This window comes from Pipistrellus hanaki, assembly GCF_964339955.1.
Source record: "Pipistrellus hanaki genome assembly, chromosome: 7".
NCBI lineage: Eukaryota > Metazoa > Chordata > Mammalia > Chiroptera > Vespertilionidae > Pipistrellus > Pipistrellus hanaki.
Genome location: NC_140509.1, coordinates 68,534,475 through 68,550,973, shown reverse-complemented (window position 1 = coordinate 68,550,973; position 16,499 = coordinate 68,534,475). Strand labels below are relative to the sequence as shown.

Here is a 16,499-nt window from a genome sequence, read left to right as displayed (position 1 = left end):
GGAACTCCGGTTCCGGGGTTCTGCTTGGCCCTCTGGGTCGGCTCTCCCCACCCCTCTTCAAGACAGCGTTCAAATGTATCCGTGCACCTGCATCCCTCCCTGAGCACCCTCTCCTCCAAGCCAAACACCCTGAACTGCAGGTGTTCTTCACAAGCCATGTTAGAGAGGACAAGCGTCTCAAGGTGTGGGTCATTCTTACTGAAGGTTATTCTTGCCAAATGCTAAAACGTAGCACAGAATTTTGCAGACCAGCTGTAAGGAGGATAAGCTTGACAGGAACAACATGTAACTGACCAAGTAGTGCAAATGAGCAATGGCTAAGCCTCCCTTGGGGGGCAGAGCTTTGGATATCAGTCTCCTGTCTCTTTTACCAGCTGCAAGTAAATGAAACTATCTACCATGTCTCATTCTTGACTAGAACACCCAAGCAGCGGCCCCCCTTGAGCTCGGTAGCAATAGGTCACACGACCATGTCATCAAGATTGCACTCGCTTGGTGGACACACTGCAACCCTCTTAAAATATTTAAACAGCCCTCTTAAAAATGCTTTACTCAGAGCCGAGCACAGCACTGCAGCTGCGTCATGCCCACTGCGAGGAAGTCTCTCTCTGGGACACAGCCTTTATTGACAGTTGAACTTGCACTAGGAAGGTTTGTGTCCAAGGACTTGCTGCCCTTATGCTTTTGACTTGGAAAATTGATTATTTGAAAGCAAGTAGAGAATTTCAAACTTAGCCCAGTTAAATGCCATCTACGGGTTTCAGATTATCCCAGGATTTATAAAAAAGTGGATTCATTTTCCCAATGTCTGCTCTAAAAGCCCATGAAGAACTTTGGCATCTTCTTTAGCCCATCACACGTATTCTCCACTCTTCCCAGAGATTTGTGTCATCTTTTTTTGTGTCCCGTATCATTTCCATTCTTCCCTTAAAAAAAAAAAAAAAAATATATATATATATATATATATATATATATATATATATATATATATATATATATATATATATTTTATTTTTTTTTTTTTTTACAGAGAGGAAGGGAGAGAGATAGAAAGTTAGAAACGTCCATGAGAGAGAAACATCGACCAGCTGCCTCTTGCACACCCCCCACCGGGGATGTGCCCGCAACCAATCTACATACCCTCAACCGGAATCGAACCCGGGACCTTTCAGTCCACAGACTGACGCTCTACAGCTGAGTCAAACCGGTTTCGGCCATTCTTCCTTTTATATTTCTCTTCCTCCTCATCAAATAGCAGACTAGCGTGTGTGTGTGTGTGAAAGTGCAGGGCATAGGCCTCTGAGAGTGATTTGAGTAGGAGAGGTATGGTTGGTGTAAATAACTAGATCCTGTGCTTCCTTTAATTTTGGGCTATTTCTAAAAAAGTAGGAAGGATACACACATTTTAAAATCTTATATTGAAACTTAAACCATGCTTATTTAACAACTCCAAAAGTTCCATAAGTAGATGCACTTAAAAAAAAAAGTTGACAAGATTCAGAAGTACTATATGTAGATATATAAATATCTACATTTTTGAATATACATCCACTTTTGAGACTTTATATATAATATATGCATATTATTCACATTCTCCCAATGATTTTATAATTATTTTTATACTTTGCTTGACTCACAACCCAAATACATAACTTAAAATTGATATGTATCTTAAAATCTGTAGGTTTTAGCTCCATTTCTCCTCCCTTTCCTTCCTCTCACTTTACATTTTTAATGAAGAAACTCGGTCATTTGTCTCATAGTTTTCCCCAGGCTGGATTTGCCGATTGTTGTCATATCACATGACCTTCTGTCCTTTGTTTCCTGTAAGCTGCAGTCTGGCTCTAGAGCAGCGTTTTTCAGCCTTTTTCATCTTATACACACAATAGAGCCCCGGTGCATGAAAATTCATGCTCTGGAGGGGGGTTCCTCAGCCCAGCCCCTCTCACAGTCTGGGAGCCCTCAGTGGTGGGAGGCAACCCAGTGATCAGGGGAAGGTGATGCCCTATCACACTTCTGCTACTGCCACTGCCAGCAGTGCAAGCCTCAGCTGGCCCTGGTTACCTGAGTTTTGGGTAGCCCTGAGTGGCTGAGCAGCCGGCATCTGAGGCTTGCCTGCTCCTTGGGCCAGCCCTGGGTAGTTGGGGGACTGAGGGGACTGGGGGACTCTGGAGAGGCAGGCACATGCCCCCAGGCAGGCCCAACCTTGCTGCATGCCTGCCGCCCCAGCAGGGCTGAGGGACTGGGTGCCGCCATCTTAAGGCTGTGGGTGCTGCCATCTTTAAGGGTGGGGCAGTCAATGAGCACATTCCCTCCTTATTGGCTGAGGGTGCTGCCACCTTTGTGATAGCATGAGGGTCAATTAGCATATTTCCTCTTTATTAGATCGGATAAGCTAATTACTAAAACGCTGCGGAACACCCAAAATATATTATTTTTGCCAATCTGACAAAAAAAAGGTATAATTTTGATTCATTCACACTGGACAGCTATTGCGCTGGCTGTTACTATTTTTTTTCATTTGACAATCTAAAGGAAAGAGGATGTTCTCCTGACTGAATAGTCAGGTATTGCATTTTTAAAAAATTCTTGTGGAATGTCCAAGCTGGTTTGGCACAGTGGATAGAGCGTCAGCCTTTGGACTGAAGGGTCCCAGGTTTGATTCCGGTCAAGGGCATGTACCTTATTTGCTGGCACATGTTTCTAGCTCTCTATCCCACCCCCTTCCTCTCTGTAAAAAATCAATAAATTTTTTTTTTTTTTTTAAATTTAGAAGGAATGATAGAGTGAAAATAACGGATCTGGGCAATAATGCTCAGAGGAAGTAGTTGCAACAAAGCAGGAGACAAGCAAATGAGACATGCCTCGATGGCAGGACACACACGCCATCATCTACAAAGGAGGTTGCAAACAAGAAAACCCAAATCTCTGCAAGCCTCCAGACCCAAACAGCAGTTGGCAGGAAACACAAGGGACAGAAGGTCACGCGATATGACAGCAATCAGCAAAATCCCGCCTGGGGAAAGGGATGAGATGAATGACCCAGTTTCTTCATTAAAAAAATAAAGTAGGAGAGAGGGGAGGAGAAAGGAAGATGAAACCTACAAAATACAAGGAACATATCAATCAGTTGTAAGTTATATATTTGGATTGTGATTCAAACAAACAAAATATAAAAAATAATTATAAGACACTTTGAAGAATGTGAACACAGGTTGGATATTGACACCAAGGAAGTTTCATTAATATTTTAAGGTTACTAATGATATTGTGGCTATAGTTTCTATTTCATGTGTGTGTGTTCTTTTTTTAATATGTTTTTATTGATTTCAGAGAACAAGGGGGAGGGAGAGAGAGTTAGAACATCCATGATGAGAGAGAAACATCATTGATTGGCTGCCTCTTGCATGCCCCCAACACGGGGACTTAGCCTGCAACCCAGGCACGTGCCCTGACCAGGAATCAAACCTGTGACCTCTTGGTTTATGATTTGACGTGCAAGTATTAAACCACACTGGCCAGGCATGGCTATAGTTTTTAAATGTCTTATCGTTTAGAGGTCCATGCTGAAATGTCTAGACAAATGACATGCTGTCTGAGATGTGCCTTAAAATAATGTGGGAGGACGAGCAGGTGGGATTAAGTGAATTATGGCTGACAACCCTTTAAGTTGGGTAGTGGGTACATCAGGTTCCTTGCCACTCTTTCGTTTGGAATGTGTTTGACAGTGTCCACAGAACAATGTTTGCTTGTTTTTTAGGTTGTTGTTGTTGTTGTTGTTGTTGTGTGTGTGTGTGTTTAACTGAGTGTGCTTCTCTTGCTGTTTGTCCTAAGAGCACAAAGGCATTAGTGGAAGAGGACGCAGCCTTACCCGTCACAGTCAAAAACGTCAGCGAGATGAGGAGGTTGATGCCCCAGTTCATGCTTGACGTTAAAGCCATGGCTCGACCTCTGATTCCACCAGGAAAAATCTCGCTGAGCACCAGCCAGGGCACTGGAGGAAAAGGCAGAGGGGGTGGGGGCAGCAGAATTATCAAAAAGCCATTGACACCCGGGGGCGGGCCACGGATCTCTGCCCTAGTCTTGCCTGTTTGTGGTTGGAGAGCAGGGCCCTGTGCCTCCTCCTTACCTCCAGCCAAGTGAGGAAGGGTTCAGGAGGAACTCTGAGAAAGTCTGATAGTGGTCCCCAGAGGAGGGATGGGGATTTGAAATGCTGTGTGTGTGAGAGGCACAGGTCGGACAAATGCAAATGAGAGGGGCAGTGGGTGGGGCCACCTGCCAAGCACAGAACCTTAATGTCAGTGCCTCCGGGCCCTTTCCTGTAATTTCGTTTGCCCTTGACCTTGGAGAAATCCCACAGCATAGCTACTGAGTGGGTAGAACATAATACTCTCACTTGTCTTGCTTGTGCTTCCTGGCCTGGGGCAAGCTAAGTAGAGAGAACCTCTAAATTCAATAGAGCTCTAAGATTTGATTAGCATGCCAGACTCAACACACTTGAATCTCTGAAAGGAGACTCTTCTTGGCATGAACACTGATCAGAAGACTTCTTATTATCTGAGAGTGACAGGGAATCTTATAGGACCTGCTTTATGGACTTTGAAAGGGGAGTCCAGGAGTAAATGAACTTGTCTCCTGCTCCCAGCCTATCAACCCTAGTTTGCCTAATAAATTGGCTGTGAGTTTCTATAATGGGCTGAACAATTTACAAAACTTACCTCATCTGATCCTCACAAAATCCTACCAGACGAGAGCTATTACTATAGAACAGGAAACGGAGGCTTAAAGAGTTAATAACCAGCCAAGGTCATGGGCCTCCTAAGTGGCAGAGGTGGCATGAAGGCCTGGTGCCCAGTCTCTGGAACTCGTGCTTTTTAATCACGGTGCTGTCTTGGTGGTGGCTCAATAAATATTTGTTAATGAATAATTAAATGCAGAGTTCAAACACAGTTTGATTCTGAGGAAAGAAGGATTTAGGAGCTGTCCAGCCCAGGCTCACTGAGTCATCTTGTGTTGAAAGGCCAGCTGCACCGTCCCAGCCCGGAGGAGGCTGTGGGAAGAAGGAACCAGAAGATAGGGAGGGTTCCACAGGTCAGCAACGACTGTGCCAGAATTATGCCGTCAGCTGTGCCTCTAATTTAATTGCTTTCACGACACTACCATGCTGCAGAGAAAACACCTGCTCCTAGTAAATTTGCTGTTTTAAAGTAAGACAAAAATAAATAATAGAAGAGGGCAGAAAAAACATTTTTTTCTTGCTTATCTTCTCCAAGGAAATCTATATAGGGTTATCGTTAAAGCCTGGAAGAAAATGACCATGATTATTAGTGTTCTAATTCACAGGGATTCAGAAACACACGTCTATATCACACTCCCCCACCCCCCTTCTTGCCCCAAAAGACCTTCACTAGGTTCTTGCAGATTCTGTCCTTCGAGATCAGTGCAGTGCTCCGAGTGCCTTGCCTGATGGGATCAAGACTGGGATCTGGCTCTGAGTAGAATGAGATCTACATAATTCTGATGAAGCCTTTGTAATAACCCATCCTTGGGCAAATACAAGACAAAATTATGTAGATCCTACGTTTTGAAGCTAAACAATCTATACCACAGACCAGTGCCCCTGTGTCCCTGCCTGCCACGGGTACTTAACATGTTCATGGTAGAGCAGAGGGCCCGACAGCCTTTTGCTCTAGCAGCCATGAGGAGGAGGCGAGGAAGGACACTCATTTTCTTTAAGTGAGGGCATTAGCACAGGCTTTCTTTATTTTCGTTATTTTTATTTTTTTAATATATTTTATTTGATTTTTTACAGAGAGGAAGAGAGAGGAATAGAGACATCGATGAGAGAGAATCATTGATCAGCTGCCTCTTGCACACTCCCTACTGGGGATGTGCCCACAACCAAGGTTCATGCCCTTGACTGGAATCGAACCTGGGACCTTTCAGTCTGCAGGCCGACGCTCTATCCATTGAGCCAAACCGGTTTCAGAATCTTTCTTTAAAAATATATAATATATACACATATACATACACACACACACACACACACACACACACACACACACACACACACACACATATATATATATATATATAATTCTCCACTACAGTTTAGCGGGTCCGGAAACAATGTCTCTTGCCCTAGCTGGTTTGGCTCTGTGGATAGAGCATTGGCCTGCAGACTGAAGGGTCCCAGGTTCGATTCTGGTCAAAGGCACATGTCTGGGTTGTGGGCTCAATCCCCAGTAGGGGGGTGTGCAGGAGGCAGCTGATCAATGATTCTTTAAAAAATATATATATATATAATATATATATATATATATATATATATATGTATGTATATATATATATATATATATTGATATGTGTGTGTGTGTGTGTGTGTGTGTGTGTGTGTGTAATTTTATTGATTTCAGAGAGAAAAGGAGAGGGAGAGAGAGAGATAGTAACATCCATGATGAGAGGGAATCATTGATATGCTGCCTCCTGCACACTGCTCACTGGGATGGAGATCATAATCCCAGGATGTGTCCTGACTGGGAATCAAACCTTGACCTCTTGGTTCATAGGCTGATGCTCAACCACTGAGCCACGCTGGCCTGGCAGCACAGGTTTTCTTGATTTACTTCCATCCCCACTTCCTCATCTCTGAAACCCTGTTCTCTCCTTTCCCACCTTTCATAATGAAGCCTCCTGGAGTCATTCAGTGGGGCCTGGGGATTATCATTGCTGAGGTCATCAGAGCCATGTTGGCCACAGATGAGAATGAGCTGGTCCTGCTGTTACAGGAAGTGTGGTCTCGCCAACCAGAAGATGGAGCAGATGCAGGAGGTCCTAGTTGTTAACTGCTCAGTCTGAACTGCCAAGAGCACCCAGGACCCACACTGAGAGCCTTTCTGAGGCACGTTTGCCATGCAGCACTGAGCCACGTCCTCGGGCAGTCTGACCAGCCCGTGGGCAATGAACTGACTACTGAAAGAGACTTCCCTCAGTCTCTCATGGAAATGCGTCGGGCAAACCTTGCAGCTGACATGTCAAGAGATAACGTAGCATTGCTGAAAGCTTCTACTTCTTTTTAGAAAGAATTCTGAATTCCTTCTAAATTCTACTTCTCAGAGAGAGAATTCTAGAACTGAAGCCTTGGTTTATCGAATAGACTGGATGTTGCAACAAAACTGATGTTGCAACATCAGTTCACCTAATATGGAATCTAAATAAAAAATAAGGAGAATCTTATTTTAACCATAATTTTAGTACCACAAATCACAGGTTTTCTGATTCAGAGAGAGTGAAATAAAAATCAAAATGGCACCTGCAGCAAGAGAGAACTTCCGGAAAGGGTCAGAGCCTTTCCATGGCAGACTGAGGAGCAAGACAGGGCCGGACTCCCCCAGGCCTCCGTGTTCCCTGGGCCAGGGCTGTGAGTGCCCCTAACAGGACAGACAGAGAAGCTTTGTTTCAGTTCGGACAAAGGTACAGACCCTCACCCGAGGATTTGATATGCTGATATTTATAATGTAAAGTGTCTTAAAACCACTGATGTCTTTTCGAAGGAGTTGGCCTAATTTCTCCCCCAAGGAAAATCAAGCTGTTGCCACACACCACAGTAGAGAAGGCTTTCTCTCTGGCTGTCCTCATGTCCCCTTCCCTGATCACGGCCCACAGGAGATGCTGTGTGCTCTTTGCTTGGGAGGAATCCACAGAGTATCCAGAGACATAATGAATGCCTACCAGGAGCTCAGCCACTACAGTTTAGCGGGTCTGGAAACAATTCTCCTTGACCCCTATTACTCCACCTTCAACCCCACCATCCCAGGACTCCCTCAGCAATATCTGTCTCTATAAATGTCAGCATCTGCACGTCTTTAAGGCCTTCACTGTGCTGCACGGGTTTGCTGGGAGATAACTGAGTACAGATATTAGACTCACATTTCACATGATATTAAATCAGGCTGCCTGTCAGAACCCGCCTGGTTCTGATGAGTCTGCAGAGTGTTTATGGCTGCACCGAGTATCATAAAAACACCGTGATGAGCAATAAGTTAAAGTGGCTCTGTGGGCAGTGGAGGACACGGACTTGGATTCACAGGGGCTGTCAGTGGAAATGACTGAGCCCTGCCACATGGAAACCGCCATGGGCATCTCCCCCCTCCTCCATGTTGCTGCCACTGGCACAGTGTTCCCCACTGAGGTCGTCAGTTCTCTCCCTGTGCTCGCAGATGTAAACCTTGGGGCGCTCCAGGCACACTTTCCTTTTGGCTGGAGCTCTTCCTGAACCACGGGGTGTGGTATCCCCAGGTGTGAAAGTCACACGGGAGTTTTGAAACTCTTACCAGAAAACGCCTACCAACTTTGGTGGAAGTTCTGTGCTTTGGCTGCAGATTTTTATTTATTTTTTAAAAATATATTTTATTGATATTTTTTACAGAGAGGAAGGGAGAGAGATAGTTAGAAACACCAATGAGAGAGAAACATCAATCAGCTGTCTCCTGCACACCCCCTACATGTCCTTGACCTGAATCGAACCTGGGACCTTTCAGTCTGCAGGCTGATGCTCTATCCACTGAGCCAAACCGATTTTGGCTGGCTGTAGATTTTTAATAATTTGGTTTGCCCAGGAGCCAATCCTATACTTTGAAGGAGTGAAGCCAACTCCTACAGTTTCTATCAGCTATGCAAGTAGCATGCAGCCCACCCAACTCTTATTGCATAGGGTTACTTTCATGTGCATTTGAAAGAGAATATGCCCACTTTCTTCCTCCCACCCGGATGGTTAGATTCTGGCCTCATAAGTTCCCTAAGTGGGAAAAATTACATTCTTTAAAAAATGTGCTCCACCATAGGTCACCATCTCCCACATTAGTAGCTTTAATTCATTTTTATTTTCTTGTATTCTCTCTTCTCTAAGTCTCTTTGAGTTTTAGTCACCTTGGGCCTTGTGAAAACAAACAAACAAACAACAAAACTTCATTCAAGCTGAATTTCTTAAATAACAAATCAAGACATTCCAAGGTGAATGTCACTGACTTCTAGAATTACACATTCATGTATTCTCTATAAATAGGTAAATTTATTGTTGAGAGGAATAATAAAAGTGGATGGGGAGTTGAAGTTTTATGATAGTAAAGTCATTCATTTCTTCTAATTAACAACCGAAGTTATTTCTAATATCAGCTGATAACTTGTATAGGTCATACTTCAGGTCTGTTGAAAGCAAATTATTGAAAACAACTAGGCTTATAAAAAGATGATTATCTAGTTATTAGAGTCATTTTCAACCCCATACCTACAACAATATTTCCAATTGTCGCTTTAATTAGTGTTTCTGAAGTTTTTATAATGTGTGGCATGTATCATAAGATTTCTGATGGATAAAAGGTGTGCTTTCTTTTAAGTGGAAGAACACATAACTGGGGAGAGAGAAGGGAAAAATGTTGGGAAACAGTAAATTTTTCTGAAATTCAAATTTACTTCCTTTGAAGTATTATTAAAAGACCATTCTGGAAAATAAAGCCCAGGAGCATGCAAGTATGCATATCCTGATTTGCAGACCACTGAATCACTGTTCAAAATGCAAGGAGGCGGGGATGGAGGGGAGTGGAAAGGAAGCTACAAGAAATTAGTCTTTTGTTGTTTAAACTAGAACTTGAATGTCAAGTTTCAGATGTAACATTTTATGTCATGCTTTTTCATGCCTGATGCTTTGGACTTCAATCCGAAAAAATTTATAGTTTTTAATGTTGCAAGTGTTCCTTGGAAAATTTCGTAACCTTGTGTTCTGGAAAATAGTAAAGTAAAAAATGAATGCTTGTGCTTAAGATAGTGTTAAAACCTTAGTCTGTCTCTTTAATATTGCTACTGTCCAATATTGGTAAGTTTTAAGGTCATAGGACTATGGTTGTGCTGCGCTGGAAATAAAGTTCAGCACTGGTGTATTATGTGAACAGTTGCTGATGGTAACAGATGGATGGTGTCATTCTGTCAAAACACTACAAACATAATTTTAGACTCCTTGGTTCTGTTAGGGTCTACTGCTTCATCATCTGACTCCCAAGAGGAAAATAGGATTTAACTAGATAAGAGTACAATATTTCTTTAAAAGTTTTGCCTCTTTTGCTTGAGTGTAAATTTAGTGTAAAACCATTCAGATACTATTTTTTGTTTATTTTGCATTATTTTAATGACTAACACCAGAGGATCAAATAATTCACCACTTTAATCAATGAAAATGACCTTTGACTTAATTAACTAAAAAAAGGAGCAGTAGTAGTGTGAATATTGGTAATTACTGAAACCTAAGATTTAAAAAGGGGAATAAATGGTTTGCAAGATCTTAAGGTAACACAAACCCTGTGTGTGAGTATGACTGTGTAATGGCTTCACTTGATAACAAAACTCCCCTGTGTAAAGAATAACAATTTGTGCGATATACCTTTTCTGTAAAGATATGTAATTATCATAAGAATGGTGGGAAAGGATGATAAACACTAACTGTGATAGTTCTGCATATCAGGGGCCCAGGGTCTAGGGAGAAATATGAAGAACATCTTTTGAAACATTTGTTTCTTCTGGACTGTAAGCCTCTTGTCCTTCTGGACTGTAAGCCTCTCTGCTCTAAAACTAATATATTTTAGAGTGAAGCAGCTAAATAAACTTCTAAATTAGAACCTATTTTTTCCACATCCCTGGAATTGTCACAGTCTTTGTGCAAAAATCACATGAAAAATGTGAAGAGCTGGAGTTATTCAGGTATAACATCTAAATGTAGCCCTAGCTGGTCTGGCTCAGTCCTTAGAGCGTGGGCCTGCAAACCAAAGGATCCAGGGTTTGATTCAGGTCAAGGGCACGCACTTGAATTGCCAGCTCCTCCCTAGCCTGGGGCCTAGGGTGGTGTGTGCAGGAAGCAACCAATCGATGTGTTTCTCTCACATCAATGTTTCCCTTTGTCTTTTCCTCTCTCTCTAAATTAAAACATCCTTGGGTGAGGATTAAAAATAAAGATACATTTAAGAGTTACAGCAGATGGGTTTATGCTTCCTACTGATACCCATCCTCCTAAAAGCTGTTTAACTCCATAAAACCAAACCAAGCAAAGCTAGGCTCTATAATCTTTGAACCTTAAAAAAAATTCTATTTTTGTTGTTGTTGTTAAAAACAGGAAAGTGGGATATTTGAGGTGAGAGACAGTTCTCTATGGGTCTCTTGCTTGTCTTACAAGCAAAGACATGCCTGTCTTTGTGCCAGGAAGATAGACATATTGTCTCATCTGAAGCCAAGGTATTTTTACTGTCCAGTAAATTAAAGATAAAGTTTCCCTGCAGAAAAAAAAAAAAAAAATCAAGCTAGATTGCTATCCTAGCCTATATAATAAAAGGCTAATATGCGAATTGTCCCCACAGAATTCAAATGCTTGCTATTATGTGTGCTGACCACCAGGGGGTGGTGTGGAATGAAGGAAGGCCCTGATTGCTGGCCAGGCCTAGGGACCCTACCTTACTTGTGCAGAATTTTGTGCACCAGGCCTCCAGTCTATTATAAAAAGATTTGGGTTCCCTAAGCTTGGGGTTCCTCTCCTTTAAAGTAACCCATCGAGTGTGTAGGTATCCTCTGTCCCTTTTCATGGGGCCTGAGGAACTGGTGCAGCTGCTGATATTCTGGCTATTGCTATTGCTAGCAGTAATACATGGTTCTTTGCCTCTGACCATGCATTCTTTTGCCAACATCCATTAAACCGTGACAGGCCAACTTGCTAGTTTGCAAGTGGTCTAACATGCCATTCAGTTTGCAGTTCTTGAGAGTTTGATTTCTTGTGGCTATGGTATAATCTTTCTACAAAGATCTTTTATTGCTGCTATTAACTTTAGACTTCCCATTCATATCTGAGGGATTTAATGTGATTCTTAAGCCTGAATAATCCATTGAAATATTTCTAAGAGCTCTAATATTAATTAAGTAAGCAAAAACAACCCCCAAATTCCAGGTTCAGATTTTCACATATTTCTCTTCAGAAAACCATGAAAGAATTACCTTAAATTATTTCTGGTAAAAAGTTGGGTTTTAAAACATTCAATTATTAAACCAAGATAGGAATAACCACCCCATGATAAGGCAAATCACAATCTTAATTTCCTTTTCCAGGGGAAGGGCTGGGAAAAACAATAGATATTTGGGAATGAATGTTTTATCTTAACATCATAAAAATTTTAAATGCCTTAATTTTAGTATATCTAAAACATGAATTTTATTTAGTCATCAGTTGAATTGGAAATGATCCTGAATTCTCAATTGAGTAGCTTTACTCAGATAATAATTTTTAATCAAATGCCCAGGGAGTTCCACACAAGCCATTTTATCTCTTATTCCCTAGATATTGGCTCAGATTCATGCCAGAGGAGATCAGGATGTATCAACACCAGACTAGAGTGACAGCTCCCCTTTAATCACAGAAACTGAGAGAGGTCCAGAATCATCATCTCTCTCTTTTTGAGATGTTTTTGACTCATCTAACAAATATTTAGGGAGCCCCTATTGTGGGTCAAGCCCAAGGAAACAACAATGAGCAAGACAATTTCTGTGCACATAGGACAGAGGGTCTAAATTAGTTGCACCAACTTATACGAATGGGCTTTGGGTGTTTCTCAGCCTGCATCAATCATATCAATCACCTTTCACCGAAGCCTAAGGATTTTCTGTACCACCTGTCTGTTTTTTTAGGAAGTTCTCTTGACTGTATAGGTCATCCAGAATTGAACCATATTTCAAGCCACCAATGTTTTTATTTTTTTCTTGACCCGACTAAAATGGTTTATAGAAGGGAGGTCAGGAGGACCATGGCATAGTTCAGTATAAGGTATGGAGCACTACCTGTGTTCTGACATGACTTAACCAAAATGCCTGCTGAGGTCAGTGCTGGCATTTTCAGAGCTACTTATCTCAGTTTGACCATAGCCAGACACTTTACAGTACTAAGAACTAAATATACTGAGTCTATGCTGCAGACCAGACACTAAACCACATGTGGATTGTTCCATTCAACCTCACAATTACACTGTGAGATGGACAATATCACCCCATTTTCTAGATAGGTAAACGGATGCCTACAGAGATGAATTGTCCTGTCCAAAGTCCTACTTTGTGGGGCTGGGACACAAAATGATACCAAAGCCTCGTCCCAATCCAAACACCACGTTATGCAGCCTCGAGAGGCTTTCTTGCTGTTCTCCTAAACCTTCTGCTCATGTCCCTCTCAAGACCATTTGACCTGCCATTCTCCCTGCTTAAAACTCCCTTCTCCCAGAGTTTCACTCTTCTTTCTTCATATGAGCTGAAGCCCAAATGTCACCATCACAGAAAGGCCTTTTATGGCCATCCTATCGGAAATAACGCTCCTCCAAAATGCTCTTTCATTTACCCTTCTTTGTTTTTTTTATCACTCGTCCTCCACCTGAGTGTCAACACCTCTCTTCCTGAACTGGGATAACACCTGTCTTCATTTTCTTGCCCATTGCCTATCCCCACATTGGTTCCATAAGGGCAGGGTGTGGCTCTTGCTCAGCCATCCCTGAATCTGGGTGAGCAATACACACGTGCTGGATGGGTGAGTGAATCAGTGAACCCCAGGCTTTCCCTCTCTCTCCCTTGGTTGGTCACTCCAAGTTGCTTTCTCGCTGGAGGAGCTCCTGCTTATTTGACAGAAGAGATTGAGGCAGATGATTGGGGACCACCTGTCAGTCAGTATTCAGTATGAATAAAAAGGAGTTAGAGGATGGCAGCCACAGTCTCATAACCAAACTTAATCTGTGATCTTGGATAAATTTCTTTCATTTTATCATAATGAAAAAAACATATAATCATGAGATGGAAGAGGAGGTGAATTAATTTTACAGACGCAGGAATCTGTGGATTTAGAAAAGCCCTAGTAATTACTGTGAACAGAGCAGCCACACATTTTTCTGAGTTACACTTGCTATTTTAAAAGGCTGGGTTTCTACACAAGTATCACCTCAAATGAACTCATGAAATAATAACTTTATGCCTTCTGTTCGGGCCCAGCTCTGCTTTACTTATAAAGCATGTGGCTCTAAGTCCTCACAATGTCAGAACTCTTCCGTTCTACCCAAAAGCTTGAACCATGACAGAAAAATACCGTTATTAAAAGAAATTAAAACAATGATCAGGGCCACTCCAGAAACACTGTGGAGAGTAAGGGTAAGATTTTGAACATATTTTGAAGTGAAAGATCAGTTAAGGGGGGAAAAATGTTTAATAGTCCTCAATAAAAGCAATAGAGTATATATTCTGATTTTACTTGATGAGAGAATTTTAGTATTAGTTGTAAAAAAATGCAGGGCCGAGGTTCTTAAATTCTTTGGGCCATGAATTCCCTTTTAGAATAATATTTTAAATGCATTAAAATATAATACATAAGATTGCTTGGTATCACATTCATTTCCCCTCCTGAATTCTAGATTCTAGGGCAACCTATTATTTTACAGTTAGGGAAACAGAGGACCAGAGAGTGAAATGATAGAGCATACACTCAATCCAAAAAAATAAAAATAAAAAATAGAAACACTCCTTTGGCAGAAGAAATTATGGCATGATTTAATTCAATTAAGGAACGCTGTTCTAAGCCAACCCATGTTTAAGAAGTTTAATGAAGATGGTATAATCTTGCCTTTGATTTTACTTTAGAACAACATGTGCATTTTCTTTTATACCTCTACTTATAGAAAGGATTTGCTTTACTACAAGCAATCAACTCTCTAAATGAGATATCTGAGAATAATCACATTAGGTTAATAAGTTTTAGAAAGCATTCAAGATCTAGTATGAAAATCTTGCTCCTAATAAAAATCTTCTTAAAACTCCCACTGGTTTTTGCAGCTTACACCAATGCTCTAGAATACAGTTTTGATCATTGAATTGGAATTCCTGTAGTATGCTTTCTTTAGAAAAGAAAAATAAACTATAACATGAATATGGACAAAAACGACTCTTAGCAAGGGAGAAAAAAAAAGGAAAATTACTCAAATCCCTTCTAAGAGCTCAAGGAGAATCAATAGCCCCAAACCATAGATGGGGAATTCTGTCTCAGGCTACATGCTTACCAGACTCAGCTGTGAATACCTAGCTCAGTCCTCGAAATTACAATTATAAGTTGGAGAGACCAAGCTATTTTTCTTTCCTATGCCAAAAACCCCCTTCAACTCTGAGATTCGCTACCTCACTAGTATTGCTTGGGAGTCTAAGAAATTCTCAAAGGGACTCACTTCTCCAGGTTGTAGCAAAAAGCAGAGGTGTCAAAACAAACAAACAAACAAACAAACAAACAAACAAAAACAGTACTGGGACTAATTTTAGGTCCTCTGTGCCTGAAAATCCCAATAACTGTGACTTAACAAAGAAAAGCCCTAAATGCCTCCCACTATTTGTTTCCAAGCATGACTAATCCCCCTGCATCTTCTCTTATGAGCAAACACAGAAAGATTTTCCTCACATGCCCATGTGACAAATTATTCTGCAAAAGAACTCGTGATGATATTTGGCAGAAACAGGAGTTTCTTACGTGCTACTTAGTTTGCCCATAAATTGCTTAATACATGTAAAGAAGCATACTTTGAGATTTTTCTGATATATGCATCTTATTTTTAAAGTCTTCCCCACTCCCTTAGAAACACAAATGTGTTCCTGCATGGCTTTCAAACAGATTTATGCCAAGCTCACTTAAAGAGAGAGAAGAAAAAATATAAAATGTCGTTTCTTTCCTCAAAGAGCTTATAATCCAGTAACCATATTCTTGCTAATAAACCAAAACATATAGTAGCAATAACTGTATCAGTAAGGATTAAGTTATATTACAGTGTGCATTACACTATGTGTGTACACTTCCATTTATATCATACCTGTAGCATCCAAACCACACATACATTTGCTCACCTGATGCTGACTCTGTGACATAAAACAGATATTATTATACCCAATTCATAGATTAAAAACAGCTTCATGAACATAGTTGATTTAAAGATCACACAGCCAGTAGGTTGAAGACCTGGGATTAAAACCAAGATTTCTGACTTAAATTCAAGCTACTTATAGTCCAGAACTGACATATGCTACACTAGAAATGACTAGTAGTTCATACAAATAAACACCTCTAAGAAAAAAGTGAATTCCTAGAAAAGAGAAGAATTTCATTGAGCTTTAAAGGTAGTAAGAATCTCCCTTTGGGTAGGGTAGAGGAAGTGTAAAGCAGTGGGAAATAAAGAAGCCCAGAGTGATAAGGTATTGCCTCATTGCACAATGCCAGAGACATTGTTCACTGTGCTGTCCATGTGGAGTCTATAGGCACTCCTGTATGAACGGTGGCCCTTGAGCATAACTCCATAAATCACAGTGTAAATGGTGCCCCCTGGAGTTGTGTAAACAGCCTGATATGGTTGGGTGGATGGTGGGGGGTCTTGAAAGTTTTGCAATACTTCCTTCAAAGAATGGTGATA

The 16,499-nt window shown here is 41.3% G+C and overlaps 1 protein-coding gene across 1 annotated transcript in view; it reads right to left on the bottom strand.

Annotated features, from left to right (window-relative positions):
* Positions 1-16,499, bottom strand: part of SLC2A12 (solute carrier family 2 member 12) — a 46,979-nt gene that overhangs the window by 10,001 nt on the left and 20,479 nt on the right. Inside the window, 1 exon segment of the mRNA XM_084890839.1 lies at positions 3,872-3,994. Coding sequence (XP_084746965.1) covers positions 3,872-3,994 — 123 coding nt within the window.